Raw genomic sequence first — 17,196 nt, 5'->3', positions numbered from 1 at the left:
AGATTAAGAAGCAGCAGCAAGAATACACAGAACTGTACAAAAAAGGTCTCAGTGACCCAGACAACCATGCTGGTGTGGTCACTCACCTAGAGCCAGACATCCTAGAGTGTAAAGTCAAGAGGCCTTAGGAAGCATTACTACGAACAAAGCTAGTGGAGTTGATGGAATTCCAGGTCAAGAAGTAACAGTTAGAACCAAACATGGAACAAGGAACTGGTTCAAATTGGAAAAAGGAGTACGTCAAGACTATATTGTCACTCTGCCTGTTTAACTTCTATGCAATGTACATCATGCAAAATGCCAGGCTGGATGAATCACAAGCTGGAATCAAGACTGCCAGGAGAAATGTCAATGACCTCAGACATGCAGATGACACGACCCTAATGGCAGAAAGCAAAGAGGGACTAAAGAGCCTCGTGATGAAGGTGAAAGAGGAGAGTGAAAAACCTGGCTTAAAATTCAACATTCAAAAAACTCAGATCATGGCATCCGGTCCCATCACTTCATGGCAAATAGATGGGGAAACAATGGAAACAGTGACAGACTTTATTTTCTTGGGCTTCCATATCACTGCAGATGGTGACTGCAGCCATGAAATTTTAAGACGCTTGCTCCTTGAAAGAACAGCTATGACAAACCTAGACAGTGTATTAAAAAGCAGAGACATCACTTTGCCAACAAAGGTACATATATTCAAAGCTATGGTTTTTGCAATAATCACATAGATGTGAAAGATGGACCACAAAGAAGGCTGAGCACCAAAGAATTGATGCTTTTGAACTGCAGTGCTGGAGAAGACTCTTGAGAGTCCCTAGGACTGCAAAGAGATCAAATCCTAAAGGATTTGATTCAATCCTAGGATTGAATCCAGTCAATACTAAAGGAAATCAACCCTGAATTTTCACTGGAAGGACTGATACAGAAGCTGAAACCCCAATATTCTGGCCACCTGATGTGAAGAGCTGACTCACTGGAAAAGACCCTGAAGCTGGGAAAGACTGAGGGCAGGAGGAGAAGGGGGTGACAGAGGATGAGATGTTTGAATGGCATCATCGACCCAACGGACCTGATTTTGAGAAAACTCCGGGAGATAGTGAAGGACAGAGAAGCATGTTGTGCTGCAGTCCATGGATCACAAAGAATCAGACACAACTGAGCAACTGAACAACACGATTTCAACTGATGACAAGGTTACAGATACTAACACAACAGTTCAGTGCTTCCAGGTATAATTGAAGAAAATATTAAATTCAGTTAAAGGCTAGTAAATATATATATATCATTTTTTTTTCCATCTACGTTCACAGACCTCCTGAATTCTATCACAGACAAGAGGTGAAGCGCCTTCATTCAAAGACTGGGAAAGGGGACAAAAAGAATTCCAACTACATCTAGTAAATAGTTGGCTTCTTTAACAAACTGCAAGGAAAATATAACAAAATAGTTATATTTGTTCACTGTGATATATAGAGAATACATATTACATGTGCAATATAAGTAATTGCTTCAGTTCAGTTCAGTTCAGCTGCTCAGTCATGACTGACTCTGCGACCCCACGAATCGCAGCACGCCAGGCCTCCCTGTCCATCACCAACTCCCAGAGTTCACTCAAACTCACGTCCCTCAAGTCCGTGATGCCATCCAGCCATCTCATCCTCAGTCGTCCCCTTCTCCTCCTGCCCCCAATCCCTCCCAGCATCAGAGTCTTTTCCAATGAGTCAACTCTTCACATGAGGTGGTCAAAGTACTGGAGTTTCAACTTTAGCATCATTCCTTCCAAAGAAATCCCAGGGCTGAATTAATTGCTTACATTGACCTAAACTATCTAAGGTTCAAAAATCAGGAAGGTCAGGTAGAATCAGAGTGTAATACAAGGAGATATAAACATAACTAAAATGTTTCAAAACTACATATTCAAAACAGTAATGAGGGATTAGGGAGTAGGAGAAGGTAGTCAGAATGAGTTCTTGGGGCTGAGAAACAGCCTATCGATCTTTAAAAATATGCATACTTGACTACTGCTGCCACTTACATGCGAATGGACTAATACAATGACTTAGATATACTTTAAAACACTCCCAGAGGGACAGGACACAGGCACTAAGGGAGATCAAGAAAAAGATAACCACTCAAACTGGGTACTATGTATAACAAGGGTACTTTAGGCTCAATTTCTTCATGTATGTTTAAAACCTGCCACAATAATCAGTGCAATAAGATTGATAGAAGAATTCAAATTACCACTTATTTCTCTTCATCCTTTTTCTTACCTCTAGTTTTCCTCTGTAATTACTTCCATATCCCATCCCACTCCCACAAAGCCGTCAGTTGTATATTATAGTGGCTTTTTCAAAGTTTAAACACATTAAATGTAGTGATCTTAAAAAGTAAAATGTTTGAAGAAAAGATGGATTTCATTGATTTTTCTTGTAACAGTATTTGTCAAGTTTCCAATAGAAACAATTTTTTTCATATCTTTAAATTTTTAACTTTCCTTTGATTCTGTAGGCTGCTTCAGATCCTGTGATGCAATTACTATCATGAGAAAATAAGAGCACAAAAAGTGAAACTAATACAAAACTTTTCACTGACATATCCTTAGTTTAGTCATCTCAGTTGTCAATTTATTTTTCTTCTATAAAATAAGAAAGCTCAATTATTTGAGTCAAACTATTTGAATTACCAAAATATACCCTTTATAAGCCCCTGATCACAGAAAATTTTCTCAAAAGAAGTTTTCTTACCCAGGCCCCTGGCTGCAATATCAGTAGCAAAGAGCACTGCAGCTCTCTTGCGAACAAATTCGTTATAGACTTCCATTCTTCTCATCTGCTGCTGTCGCCCATGCAGGGCAAGGAGGGAAACACCAGGACGCAGCCGGCAGAACACTCGGTACAGATACTGAACCTAGGCATTAACCGAAAAATGACTTGGTACTTCTGGATAACAGCAGGAAGTAAGCTTACAAGATGAACAGAAAAATGCATTATGGAGCACACGTCTAATTAAAGCACAGAATAGAGAGAAGGAAATGTAGTCTGGAGCTGTGGTCTTCAAACATTTTTGCTCATATTATTTTTCCTAAAAGAATTTTGAAATAAATATGCTTTCCCCAAATTGTTACGTTAAGTATCTGACATTTCTAAGTGGTTACAAAGAACGTCATTTCTGGTAAATTTAAATGTATTTTAAAGTAAAGACTTACCTCTCATAAATGTATCCAACAGATTCTAAACAGCACAATTTGATATCCATCACCAGTTATTTCAAAATACATAAAAAAATAATAGGGGAGAATACACATGTGTGGGGCAGGGCCCCTCAATTTTGCTGCAAACCTAAGATTGCTCTAGAACAGTCTTTAAAATAGGAAAATTGCTAACAAAACGTGAAAAACCTCTTCTTTAACAGAAAAATTTTACATCATTTCTTTTCCTCCTTGAATTCATATTTCTATTCCTGACCTCACAGAATTTTATGTTGTTTTATGCAAAGTCTCTTATTGATTACTTTATCACAATTCATTACTTTCAACAACAAAACTATGTATATATGTTTTAATTTTAATTTTCTGTAGCCATAAAGCTGCATTAAAAGTTCTCAGAGTCAGTTACTATTACAATTATTAGTATGCTGCTGCTGCTGCTGCTAAGTCGCTTCAGACGTGTCTGACTCTGTGTGACCCCACAGATGGCAGCCCACCAGGCTCCCCCATCCCTGGGATTCTCCAGGCAAGAACACTGGAGTGGGTTGCCATTTCCTTCTCCAATGCATCAAAGGGAAAAGTGAAAGTGAAGTCGCTCAGTCGTGTCCGACTCTTTGCGACCCCATGGACTGCAGCCTACCAGGCTCCTCCATCCATGGGATTTTCCAGGCAAGAACACTGGAGTGGGTTGCTATTGCCTAGAACTGGCCAAAAAAAGAGATGTTAGAATTTGATTTAAAAAATAAAATTCTATTATCTTTCTCAATACATGAGACTAGATGAAGCTGTTGCTTTAGTTTTATTTTTCTATAGTTTAACATACTTCAAATGAATACTAGTGATTGCTAAACTGAGGCAGAGTCCAGCATCATTTTATTCCATTTCTCTAATATAGGTGTTAAGAACATCTTTTTCATGAAAATACAGAAAATGGACTAGAAAGAACCTTAACTTTTTGAGTTCCTATAAAATATGTCACAATGATATATTACAAAAATTTCATCTATCAGCTGCTGCTGCTAAGTCGCTTCAGTCATGTCTGACTCTGTGCGACCCCATGGACAGCAGCCCACCAGGCTCCTCCGTTTACAGGATTCTCCAGGCAATAATACTGGAGTGGGCTGACATTTCCTTCTCCACATCTATCAGCTAGTAACTCCATTAAGTCTTCCTTCAAATTTTGTTGAAAGAATGGGAAACGACCAAATTACAAAATTGACTCACTACCCCAGCATTAAAGTTATTCATTTTCTCATATAATACTCTAGTGCTAGGAAGATTCTCTGATCCTGAGACAATACACCAGTAAGACTAGGCATAAGGGACTCCTCCTTTCCTTTTCTAAGGTTTTTTAAAAGGCTACTGTGAAAGCGGAGATGAAAACAAACCCACAGACAAGACCGCATATACACTCTTAGGCAACCAATCTCAGGGAAGCACACATGGAAATGGAAGAACTACAGAAACGGAAGATCAACCGAGAGCCTAAGAAAAAGTTAAGCATGGTTTAAACTGCATGGTAGCAAGAGGGGTGGTGAGAGGTGGTAAAACTAACAACTGTCAACAGATTGAATGTGAGTTAAAGACAGGAAAGAATTTAAGATTTGATCATTTAATGAGATGGGGAAGAGTTGGAGGGAGCAGATCTCAGAAATAGGAAATCTTAAATTGCTTACCCAAATGGAAATATCTAGAAGTCAAATGGATATACAAGTCAGGGGCTCAGGAAAGAAGTCAAGGCTTAAGATGTAGATTTGGCAATTGTTAGAATACAGACAGCATTTAAAGTCACAGAACTGAAGAGGTATAGAAAGAATATAGATCAAAAAAGGGCAGAGTACACTTTTTCCACTGTGAAGAGGCAAAGCAGAGTATTACAGAGTAAAAACTTTAAACATTAACCCTTAAAATTATTTTCTTGTATGTAAATATGAAAAACATCCATTCTTTAGGAAAATATAAAATTCTAAAAATCTAAAAGAAGTCCTAAAAAATCTGAAGTCATTCCTTACATGGAAAAATAATGCAGTTCTGTGCTTTCCTCAAAATAGAGACAGAACACTACTTATCTTCCCCATAAATTGGAGGAAAACTCACTGCATATTCATCATGCTAAGCTACTGCAAAAGCTATACATCTAGAAATCAATCTACTATATACCAACAACTGTATGTTCTCAGGAAATCTGAAATATAGTAAAAGAAAAGTAACATACAAAAACAAACCATAGTTTCTTCTCTTAAAGAGAAAAGACCAAGTTTTCTTATACATCACTGAATCCTTTACTTATAAGCACATGACTAGTGTTCAAGAAATGCTGATAAACAAAGGCAGATACAATGAAAACACTACCAAAGGACAAAGGAAGGTGCAATTCATTGTCAAAAGAGGATTGGGGAGTGTCAGGAAAGGACTTTCAGGCATAAAACTTGAGCTTGAGCTTAGCCTTAAAGGACAGTAATCATTCCTCCAGACAGAGGAACACAGGGAGATAAGCAGATCAGCATGAACAAAGACAAAGAGGCAGGGAAATAAATGGCGTATTCACAGAGGGTAAGGTAGACATTAGGTCATAAAGACCTCTAGTTAGCCTAGCCATTCAACTGTTGTTCTACCAATATTTACTGAGGACTACCATATTCTAAGTATTGTGCTAGATGCTAACAACACTGAAGTAAAAACATTTTTTGCCTTTCCTTATTGAGCTTGAAGTCTCATCCATGGGTTCCTTTAAAAATGAAGACACAAGATTCTCATTATCTACAAATTTCTTCACATTTAGCCCTGCGTTATTAAAAAAGAAAAGTAGCATTTTATAACTGAAATTTGAAATTTATACGTGATAATTCAACATGAACAACTTAAGAACAATAAACACTAAGTACCTCTTTACAACTGGAGAAAAATACAATACTTTTCTTCTTCAGGTGGCTTCTCAAAAAGGAATACAGCACACTTATTTTTTGCTGCAGCTCACAAACTATGTAGTTCTGTTCCAAAGTAGCAGGGGTGCTTATGCAAATAATAGGGAAAATATTAAAAATATGTCACATTGGTAACTTTGAAATCCAGACCGAAAAGTAAAACAAATGTTAATAATGGTATGCCTCCCAAGCAAATCTTTCATACACACATACATACATATCCCCAAAACAACTTCCTCTATTGCCCCTTAGGAAATGAATACAGCATTATGTCCAAAATACACTCAAAATCATTTACAGATTAAATATCAAAAATATACTTGATCTCCAAGGGGGAAAAATGGGGAAAGGAATAGTTAGGGAGTTTGGGATTGCCGTGTACACACTGCTATATTTAAAATGGATAGCCAACAAGGACCTACTGTACAGCATAGGGAACACTGCTCAATATTATGCGGCAGCCTAGATGGGAGGGGAGTTTGGGGGAGAATGGATACACGTATACGTATGGTTGAATCACAACACTGTTAATCAGCTATACTCCAATATAAAATAAAAAGTTTAAACATATATATATATATATATATATATATATATACACACACACATATATATAGATATACACATACAAACAGGGGTCACCTCTACAACGGTAGGGTCAAGGATCAATTGAAGGATATAAGGGAACTTGCTGGGCTGATACTAAGGTTCCACCTCTTAGTGGGGCCTTGGGTTTCAGAGACATACACATTTATCAAAACTGAGCAGATTTACTCAATTTGTTCATAGTATTATATGTAAATCTTATATCAAGAAAGAAAATCTCTATACAAATATTTAACTCTAGCTACTGATATACGTACTGAAATGTTTAAAGGAAGTGTACAGATCTCTGCCAATTTCTTTGAAATGCATCAAAAATAAGATGGGTTGATATACAGAGGGATGGATAAATGGACAGTAAATGGATGCTACCATCAAGTAGCATCCAGGTGGTGGGTATAGGGTTTTAACTGTAAACTTCTTTCAACCGTACAAGTTTGAAATGTCTCATAATAAAAATGTTATAGAGAAATACACATGCATTTACTCTTTGAACTAATAAACCTACTTTTAGGATTCTGTTGCAAAAAATAATCTGGTAAAAACACAAAAAGATATACTATCATTTAATTTACATGGCAAAAAAAAAAAAAAGATGGAAATCAACCCATATGTCCATCAGTAAAAAACCTGTGGAATGAACCACTGTACATCCACACAATTATGTAACATACAACTACAAAAAAGGAATGAGGAATCTATATAGTGCTATGATGTGATCACTAGGGAATATTGTTAACTGAAAGAAGCAAAATTTGATACCATTTATGGGACTGAAGGTATATATACATTCATGCACATACAGGCATCCCTTGGGTGCGTGTTTATATAAAGGGAAAAAAGGGAAGCCTCTTGATGAAAGTGAAAGAGGAGGATGAAAAAGCTGGCTTAAAACTCAAAATTCAGAAAACTAAGATCATGGTATCCAGTCCCATCACGTCATGGCAAATAGATGGGGAAACAGTGGAAACAGTGGCTGACTTCATTTTCTTGGGCTCCAAAATCACTGCAGATGGTGACTGCAGCCATGAAATTAAAAGATGCCTGCTCCTTGGAAGAAAAGTTACGACCAACCTAGACAGCATATTAAAAAGCAGAGACATCACTTTGCCAACAAAGGTCCGTCTAGTCAAAGCTATGGTTTTTCCAGAAGTCATGTATGGAAGTGAAGAGTTGGACTATAAAGAAAGCTGAGCACCGAAGACTTGATGCTTTTGAACTGTGGTGTTGGAGAAGACTCTTGAGAGTCCCTTGAACTGCAAGGAGATCAAATCAGTCTATCCTAAAGGAAATCAGTCCTGAATATTCATTGGAAGGACTGATGCTGAAGCTGAATCTCCAATACTTTGGCCACCTCATGCAAAGAACTGACTCACTGGAGAAGACCCTGATGCTGGGAAACACTGATGACAAGAGGAGAAGGGGATGTCAGAGGATGAGATGGTTGAATGGCATCAGTGACTCGATGGACATGAGTTTGAGCAAGCTCCGGGAGTTGGTGGACAGGGAAGCCTGGCATGCTGCAGTCCATGGGGTCGCAGAGTCGGACATGACTGAACTGACAGCAATATAAAAGAAACACACTGGTGTACTTCTGCATATAATCTGATACACTACTCAGAAAGATTCAACTCTGATTTTTCTGATCCTTTACAATTTGACAGTAAATGTTCTTTTATGCCTTAAAATATTCTCAAACATAATCTCTCAGGGTTTATGAACCAAACTGTAAAGCTGGCAAAGGGGAAAATTCAATAACAATATTAAACAAAATTCAACAGCAGCTGCTTTTTATAGTGCTTCTGGTGAATTTGAAATTACAGAGTATTGCAGTCATTACCAGATAAGCTGCAGTTTTGTAAATTATGTTGCTAAATATCTGCCTTCTACCTTCTAAAATGTTTTCTGAAAGTCACATCTTTTACAAATGATGGAACTGCTTTCAAGAATTATTTGTGAAGTAAACAATTTTTACACTCAGTTTTTTCTAACTAACTCTATGATCTACAGATAAAGACCAACTATTATCTACAGAAACTGGGGACAGGGATAATTAGTACAATTAATTTGCAATTTAGAGACCATCTAATATTGAAAAATAGGTGTCTAGTAAAGACACTAGCGAGTTTTTAAAACAGGAAGAGAAAGTTAAAGTGAAGTCGCTCAGTCATGTCCGACTCTTTGCAACCCCATGGACACCAGGCTCCTCCGTCCATGGGATTTTCTAGGCAAGAGTACTGGGGTGGGTTGCCTTTTCCTTCTCCAGGGAACTTCCCAACCCAGGGATTGAACACAGGTCTCCCACATTGTAGACAGACGTCTTACCATCTGAGCCACCAGGGAAGTCAAAACAGGAAGAAAGCAAACAGACAAAAAAAAATAAAGAAAGAAAGAAAATCGAAAGACCTAAACAGTCTTTAGACTAACAAATTAATTGTACTAAGAATTTCAATAGCTATCTCAACACAACTTTAAAACAAAACCAATGTCTACTCAATGGTAAGCCAAGGAGGTAACCATACCTTCTGAGGAGTTCTTGATAACCAAAGCTACCAGAACTCAGATTTTCCAAAGTTCATTCATTAGGATCATCAGGAAGTATAGAATTTAGCCTCTTCTCAGGCTTTTTTTAATCCTAGACATCTATTGGTTGAACAAAGTCAAGGTGGCCCTAAATGCCCATATTCCCTGCATTTAAAGACTTTCCAAGAGGATAACTCAATTCATTTTCCCAATATATTTCTTTTCATGCTAGCATTTCACAGCAAGAAGTGAAAGACAGAGATAATGGTAGGGGTGAGCCCACACTGAGATCATCAACACAGATTTAATTTAAAGTCACTGGAAAACGTTTCTCAAAGTCGTATCTGTCCACAGTCTGCATGTATATATATATGTATGTATGATTCATACCAAACATACCTACATTTTCAGCTGTCATAATATCAAAATATACTTTAAAACATATTTCCCCCAATCCATTTACATATAATCTCTCACACACATACACACACCCCTTCTACTGCCACAAAGACCAGGAGTCCCCAGCCGTGGTAGCAGTTGTGCCCTGGTAGGAATCAGGTCTCAGAGCAGGAAGTGAGCGAGCAAAGCTTCAAGTGCATTTACTGCCACTCCCCATCTCATTACCACCTGACCTCTGTCTCCTGTCAGATCGGCAGCACTAGGTTCTCAAAGGAGCGTGAAACCTACTAAGCTTGAATCATTCAGAAACCAGTGCACCCCACCCCACCCCACCCCCAGTGTCAGTAGAAAACTTGTCTTCCACAAAATTGGTCCCTGGTATCAAAAAAGTAGGAGATGGCTGACACAGACAAACAGACACATATCTTACTTTCCAGTTTTAGTGAGACCAAAACAAAACAGCCGTTGCTGGAATGTTTTAAATAGAAAAGTATTTTGCTAAATATTAATGCATTTGATAAAATGTGCTCCATAGCACATTCAGTTCAGTTCAGTCACTCAGTCGTGTCTGACTCTTTGCGACCCCATGAATCGCAGCACGCCAGGCCTCCCTGTCCATCACCAACTCCTGGAGTTCACTCAAACTCACATCCATCGAGTCCGTGATGCCATCCAGCCATCTCATCCTCTGTCGTCCCCTTCTCCTCCTGCCCCCAATCCCTCCCAGCATCAGAGTCTTTTCCAATGAGTCAACTCTTCGCATCAGGTGGCCAAAGTACTGGAGTTTCAGCTTCAGCACCATTCCTTCCAAAGAACACCCAGAACTGATCTCCTTTAGAATGGACTGGTTGGATCTCCTTGCAGTCCAAGGGACTCTCAAGAGTCTTCTCCAGCACCACAGTTCAAAAGCATCAATTCTTCGGCACTCAGCTTTCTTCACAGTCCAACTCTCACATCCATACATGACCACTGGAAAAACCATAGCCTTGACTAGACGGACCTTTGTTGGCAAAGTAATGTCCCTGCTTTTGAATATGCCATCTAGGTTGATCATAACTTTCCTTCCAAGGAGTAAGCGCCTTTTAATTTCATGGCTGCAATCACCATCTGCAGTGATTTTGGAGCCCCCCAAAATAAAATCTGACACTGTTTCCACTGCCCTGCATAATACAGCTAAAAAAAAAAAGATTCTAAACCAAAATAATTTTGATAAATGCAGAAAGCTTTATTCATCTCCCACTGCTTTTAAGAATCACAATATTCATAAAAATATCAAAGGTCTGAGAAGTCTTAAGAAAAAACTGCTTTGCCGTAACTCAACATTTGCTATTTAACTATCCAGGTACACGTTTTCCCACCTTATTCCCATTTTATGAGGGGAATTTGTTCCCCACACCACAATTTGGGAACTACTACATTAGAGTTGTCTCACATTTAAAGGTGTACTGAGAATTTAAATAATTTTTACCACTATATTCACTATGCTTTGCATATTTAATCAGTAACATTAATATGCTTTCCTAGAAATGCATATTAATTTGAAATATTAAATTCTCAATTAAAAAAAGAACCCTGATTTTGATTCAAATATGATTTTAAATAATACATACCTGTATTTTGCCTTTTCATGAACCCAAACATACTCAGGATTTTTCAAACTCAAGCGTGCAAGGTCCTTTACAGATTTGGTTTGTGTAGCTGAGAAAAGCAAAGTCTGACGTTTCTTGGGAAGGTTTTCAATAATAGCATTCATGGTGTCAGCAAAGCCCATATCCAAGATTCTATCTGCTTCATCAAGAACTAAAAAGGAAAAATGCACACTCAACTACAATATTTAACATATACATTAAGCTAAAAGCAATATGGTATTCTGGACAGGATTCTAGAACAAGGGATTTAGTTGAAAAACTGGTGAAATACAAAAAGAAGTTTGGAATTATTAAATAAATACACTAATGTTAGGGCTTCCCAGGTGGCTCAGTGGTAAAGAATCTGCCTGCCAATGCAGGAGACTTGGGTTCGATCCCTGGTGGAGGGGCAGGGTTGGGGAAATCCTCTGAAGGAGGAAATGGTAACCCATTCCAATATTCTTGCCTGAAAAATTCCATGGACAGAAGAGGCAGGCTGGCTACAGTATATGGGGTCACAAAGAGTCAGACACGACTGAGAAACTCAGCAGGGGCACACACACACACGCCAATGTTAGTAACTTACTTTGGCAAAGGTACCAAAGTTACAGAATATGTTATAATGGGGAAACTGAGGGAAGGAAGGGTATAGAGGAACTGTCTGTACTACCACTGCAACTATTCTATAAAGCTAAAATTATTCCGAGACAAAAAGTTGATTTAAAAAATACACAATAGGTAACATCATAAGTAGGTAATTTTTATCTTTCACCTTAAAAGATAACTCTTAGCAGTGTCAAACACTGAGGAATCTAATTTCATATGCAGTGGAGTGCTTATCTCTTTCTGACTCTTCTGACTTAAAAAGGTCTCAGTTGTACTCTCTGGATTTAGAACTATATGTCAAAAAAATTGCTTCGAGTTCTTTTTAAGATTTTTAATCACAGTATTTATTCAATAAAACATTTCTATCACTAAAATTTATTAGAGCTTGCTCCTAAGACTGAGATTATTTTCATAAAGATTCATTAGACTTACCTAACATTTGGAGATTGGTAGCATGAAAACATATTGTTTCATCCATGTGTTGAAGAAGCCGACCCGGTGTGCAAACAAGTATGTTTATGTTATTGATCCTCTCAGCTTCATGCTTCAGATCCTGAAAACAGTTGTTTCCTTTGATTACAGACACATCACTGAGCAGCCTGTGTACCAGAACTATATAAGCCATCTACATGTGGCATTTCATCATAGCAATGTAGATACTCTAGAAATAAATGTAGCTTCTCCCTTATGTTTCTACAGCCTCTCCAAATTTCTGGGCCAATTACAAGTCCTTAGTTAAGAACTAAAGAACTCAGAGTTCCTCTAGATCCTTAATCATATGCAGGATTTTGAAGCCATGAGAAATACGTGAATGCTCTAAGTCTTTACCTCCTCCTGTGTCTGCCAGAATCGACTTAAAAACTAGAATTAAACCCAATCTTTAAGTCAGAATCCAGGAACAATGAACAGGCTCTGTGATATCACTCACTGAATTTCCTGGACTGCAAAAAAAGAGTTGAGTTCTCCAATTTCTAGAAAATCCCTCCTCGAAAGAAGGGCCACAGAATGTTATTTGTTAAAGCTGGGTGACAGGTACATGAGTATGTGAGGACTTGTGATATTGATTCTTTTCTTGGGCATGTCTACATATAAATTCAAGAATTCAAGTATTTATCCTCACAACCTAGAAGAGACTTCAGCAGAAACAAGCAGTCCAGGTAAACTAAAAGAAAAAGAAGTAAAGCAGCAGGCTTTACCAGGACCTAAAATAAACACTCCTCAAAACTACCTTCTATTCACCTTCCTATCTTCTGCTGCTGACCCAGCAATGTTCTGAATTATTCAACCTCTCAGATACTTTATGAAAGGAACTAATCCACATACTGAAATGATACCTTTCCCAATGAATATTAACAAATAGATTTTTCATGTTAGTGGGAATTAATTAATCTCAGAGAATGTGATCAGTCCAGATATCCTGACAAAACAAACTTTCTGGACCTGCAAAACTCAAAGGTTCTAGATGATAGTGACCACACCAGGATGTTACCCCCTACTGTCTAGGGGGCTAGCCTGTCTGTTTAGATGAAATCTCCACTGCTTCCTGGTCAACTGCCATAATGCTCCACATAAGGCATGGAAGGAAGGAAAGAAAGAAGGACAAGGATAAAAAGACAAACCTTTCCACCAATGATGAGGCCAGCTGAAAAGTCATGATTCTTCCCTACTTTTCGGAGAACCTCAAATGTCTGATAGGCCAGTTCTCTTGTAGGTGATATAATCAGAACCCCCAGCCCATCTGCTGAGGTCCACTGCAGGCGATACAAGGCTTCCAGCACCTCAAAAAAGAAAAAAATCCACATTCAATAAGTCCTTCAGAGAGCCAGCTTTTTGACTGCCTTGCCACTCCAAATCAGAGGCACCTTCCAAGCAGAAAGCATACCATCATGAGTCTCAATCAGAAGAAACTGTTTGCTTTGTTTCTTCTTTTCCTTCTATCCATCAGAGCATCCTTCCCCAAATCACAGAGGGAAGGAACAGAAGCCCCATGGCAGCTCAGCTGCTACCGGAGACAAGCCATGAGGAGACTGGCGATCAGTGGAAGGTCTGTACAGCCCACAGGCCATTAAAACATATTCCAGAAAAATATTTGTCATCATTTTCTGAACAGAAGCCACATTAAAATAAACTTTGTATAACTGCTACAGTGACTAGAATTTTCAAAATGTTGCTATAAAAAATTAAGATTTGAGAGAAAAATGACTTTGTAACACTCGGAACCAAAAACCAAATGTGATTATTCAGCAGAAATTAAAAACTATGAGACCAACCACATAACAGATATAAGTGAATTCCTCAGAGGCTCTATTGTTTTACTGCTATAAAAGACAATGTTCCAGAAAAATCTCAATGAATGACTTTAGAGTGAGCATGTTTCGGCTTTATTCTAAACAAGTGGCAAGCATAAATGCGACTCGCAGGTTTGCAAGAGAACAGAAACAGCACTCCCCGCCACCCCATCAGGCTCACTGCAGAGCAGAACCACTCTGACTTGCCACCCTGGAACACCCCATAACCTTCAGGAATTCAGGCTTGTGAACACATATAACAATTTATTCCTTCAGTAAGTGATGGAGTGCCCACCACATGCGAGGTGCTATATTAGGACTTGGGAAATACAACAGGTAACAAGAGAGATGTGGCACCTGTCTGATAGAGCCAGCATTCTAGCCAAGGAAACCCAACACCAAACCACTAATTATCCATTTCTACCAAACAACTCTTCACATAATTATCTATTTCTGCCTAGGCACAGAATGCTTGAAAATCATGTAACAAAGGACCTGACCCAACATGAAAAAACCACTTACTGGAACAAGAAAGGCCAAAGTCTTGCCAGATCCAGTCTTGGCAGCCCCGAGAACATCTTTACCTTGCAAAGCCAACCCAATGGTCTGCTTCTGTATCTCAGTTACCAAACGGTACTGGGCTTCTTGCAAACCTGCCAGTACACAGGGGAAGAAAATGACACTTTAGAGCATCCCTGACGCATGTGGGCATCCACAGTTCAGGGGTGCTGACCTGTGCACCCCTCACTCCCAGAATTCATATGTTGAATCCCAACCACCAGTATTTAGACCGCAACCATATTTGGAGACAGGTGATTAAAGAGGTGATTAAGTTAAAATGAGTCCATTAGAGTGGGCCTTAATCCAATCTGAAAGAAAGGAAGAAAGTGAAGTCGCTCAGTGTCCAACTCTTTGGGACCCAGTGGATTGTAGCCTACCAGGCTCCTCTGTCCATGGGATTATCCAGGCAAGAATACTGGAGTGGGTTGCCATTTCCTGCTCCAGGGGATCTTCCTAACCCAGGGATTGAACCCGGGTCTCCTGCATTGCAGGCAGATGGTTTATTCTCTGAGCTACCAGGGAAGCCAATCCAATCTGACTGATGTCCTTACAAAAAGGGAAATTTTGGACACAAAAACAAACACTAGGGGTTTGAGTACACAGAGAGACAACTACTTTACGAAGCACCAGGGGGCTGACCATCTGTAAACCAAGGAGACAGGCCTGAAACAGACGCCTCCATTATGGCCCTCGGAGGAAACCACCTCTGCCAGCAATTGATCACAGACTTCCAGAACTATGATAAAACAATTTTCTATTGTTTAAGCCACCCAGTCTGTTATTTTTGTTCTGAAGGCACTAGCAAATCAATACAAAAAAAAAGGTATCACACTTTTGTTTGTTCTCTTGCTTATTTTAATTAACATTTTAATTACTTGGAGGCCCTGGCACCTTGGATTTTTTACTACTATCTCTTAACCAGTCCAGAAAGAATGAGAATAACAAATCAGTAAAACTTAATTAACACTGTTTCTTGTTACAGGCTTTCGTGATATCAAAATTACTTGCCAAAGTAAGATTTTTTTTTTTCAGGTTAAACTTTCTCTAAACTTTTTCCCATTTATAAAAAGGCATCAAGAAGTCCAACAATATATCCCAAGATCACTATGAACTTACCTTTCAGTGTTTTTTTGGACAAGGGAAAATCTGAAAATCTTGTAATTTCATTTACATTTATCTGAAAAGTAAAAGGGGACTACATTAGACAACACAAAATAACATACTGCATCATTCATTTGTTTTGCAACAAAACTAATTTTTGTCTAAACTGTGCTGCTTAGCTCATCATTTGTACTACAGGAATAAATTCAAGCATCACTCTAGTTAAAAACCATCATTCCCTCTGGAAAAAATATGCCTTGAGGAAGCTATCATCAAAAATATAACTTTGTAATCATTTCTACTTAAAAAAAAAAAAGAAAACTTCACTCAACATACACACTACTACCACATACTGCTACCTTCAATATCCCCAAAAACCTCTAAAATGTTAACAACACAATAAGACATCGTCACGTCAATTTTAGGAAGAAAATTTACTGTCAGCCCATTCTTCAAATAATATCAGTTTAGGAAGTAAGGGGCAAAATGACTATAAACCAAAGACCACGATGAGAAGAGGTCTCTTTACACACTTTGGAGAATAAACTGAAATTAGGTGCAGAAATATATCTTGCTAGCACAAACCTCTCAAATCCAACCTGACAACTACTCATTTGGGGGTATACTGAGAGAGGAGTATTATTTAACAATAACCAGTGGAAGTGTCTCTGTAGTGATCTGAAGCCGCAATAAGTGACATTTTGCCCTTTAACTTTACATTATCTAATGTTCATCACTGACATTGTTTTATTAACATAAACCCAATTTTCTGGATTTCATTTTACTGCAGATGCTGAAAGCAGGAACTTCTCAGATATGGGAATATGTTGCCAAATTACATGATCCACAAAAGGAAAAGGCTGCATTTCTAAGGTTCATTTATTTAAATTACACTCCAGGAAGTAAAGGGATGACACCTTGTATTTCATTTTAGTCTACATATCATCTTTCCCAAGATTCTTAATACAGTCCAGACAGGCTTATTCTCTGGCCTCAAATGATGTAAGACAAATATTAAAACATTGCCTTAATCCCTACAAATCATTTTGGATAACATTGGAGAGGAGGCAGAATCAGTGTATGAGCAATAAAAGGAGAAAAGTTTATTCAAATAATATCCAGTCCTATCAAGGAACCTAAATTAGGAGGTAATTTCCCAAACTGGACATTAGCTAAAAATCTGTTTTCACAGCAAGTGGAACAGTTATAGAAGCTAGATGGGTAACACACTCTTTAATCCCCATCAAAGGTACAGTCCATTGGCAAAGTGGGCTACTCTTTGTAACGCACAAAGTGATACACCGTGGTGCACATCTTTCCAAAGTTTATCAACCTCCTAGAGGGAAAGTCTGGAAGAA

The 17,196-nt window shown here is 38.4% G+C and overlaps 1 protein-coding gene across 1 annotated transcript in view; it reads right to left on the bottom strand.

Annotated features, from left to right (window-relative positions):
* DDX10 (DEAD-box helicase 10) overlaps positions 1-17,196 on the bottom strand; it is a 319,725-nt gene that overhangs the window by 287,319 nt on the left and 15,210 nt on the right. The window contains exons 3-9 of the mRNA XM_069554961.1: positions 15,854-15,914; positions 14,699-14,829; positions 13,508-13,666; positions 12,321-12,441; positions 11,265-11,454; positions 6,091-6,217; positions 2,745-2,907 (exon numbers count right to left, since the gene is read on the bottom strand). Of these exons, the coding sequence (XP_069411062.1) occupies positions 2,745-2,907; positions 6,091-6,217; positions 11,265-11,454; positions 12,321-12,441; positions 13,508-13,666; positions 14,699-14,829; positions 15,854-15,914 (952 nt within the window). The remainder of the gene's footprint in view (positions 1-2,744; positions 2,908-6,090; positions 6,218-11,264; positions 11,455-12,320; positions 12,442-13,507; positions 13,667-14,698; positions 14,830-15,853; positions 15,915-17,196) is intronic.

The sequence above is a fragment of the Ovis canadensis genome, chromosome 15, assembly GCF_042477335.2.
Source record: "Ovis canadensis isolate MfBH-ARS-UI-01 breed Bighorn chromosome 15, ARS-UI_OviCan_v2, whole genome shotgun sequence".
NCBI lineage: Eukaryota > Metazoa > Chordata > Mammalia > Artiodactyla > Bovidae > Ovis > Ovis canadensis.
Note: the sequence above shows the minus strand (reverse complement) of the source record. Positions and strands in the feature narration are given on the sequence as shown.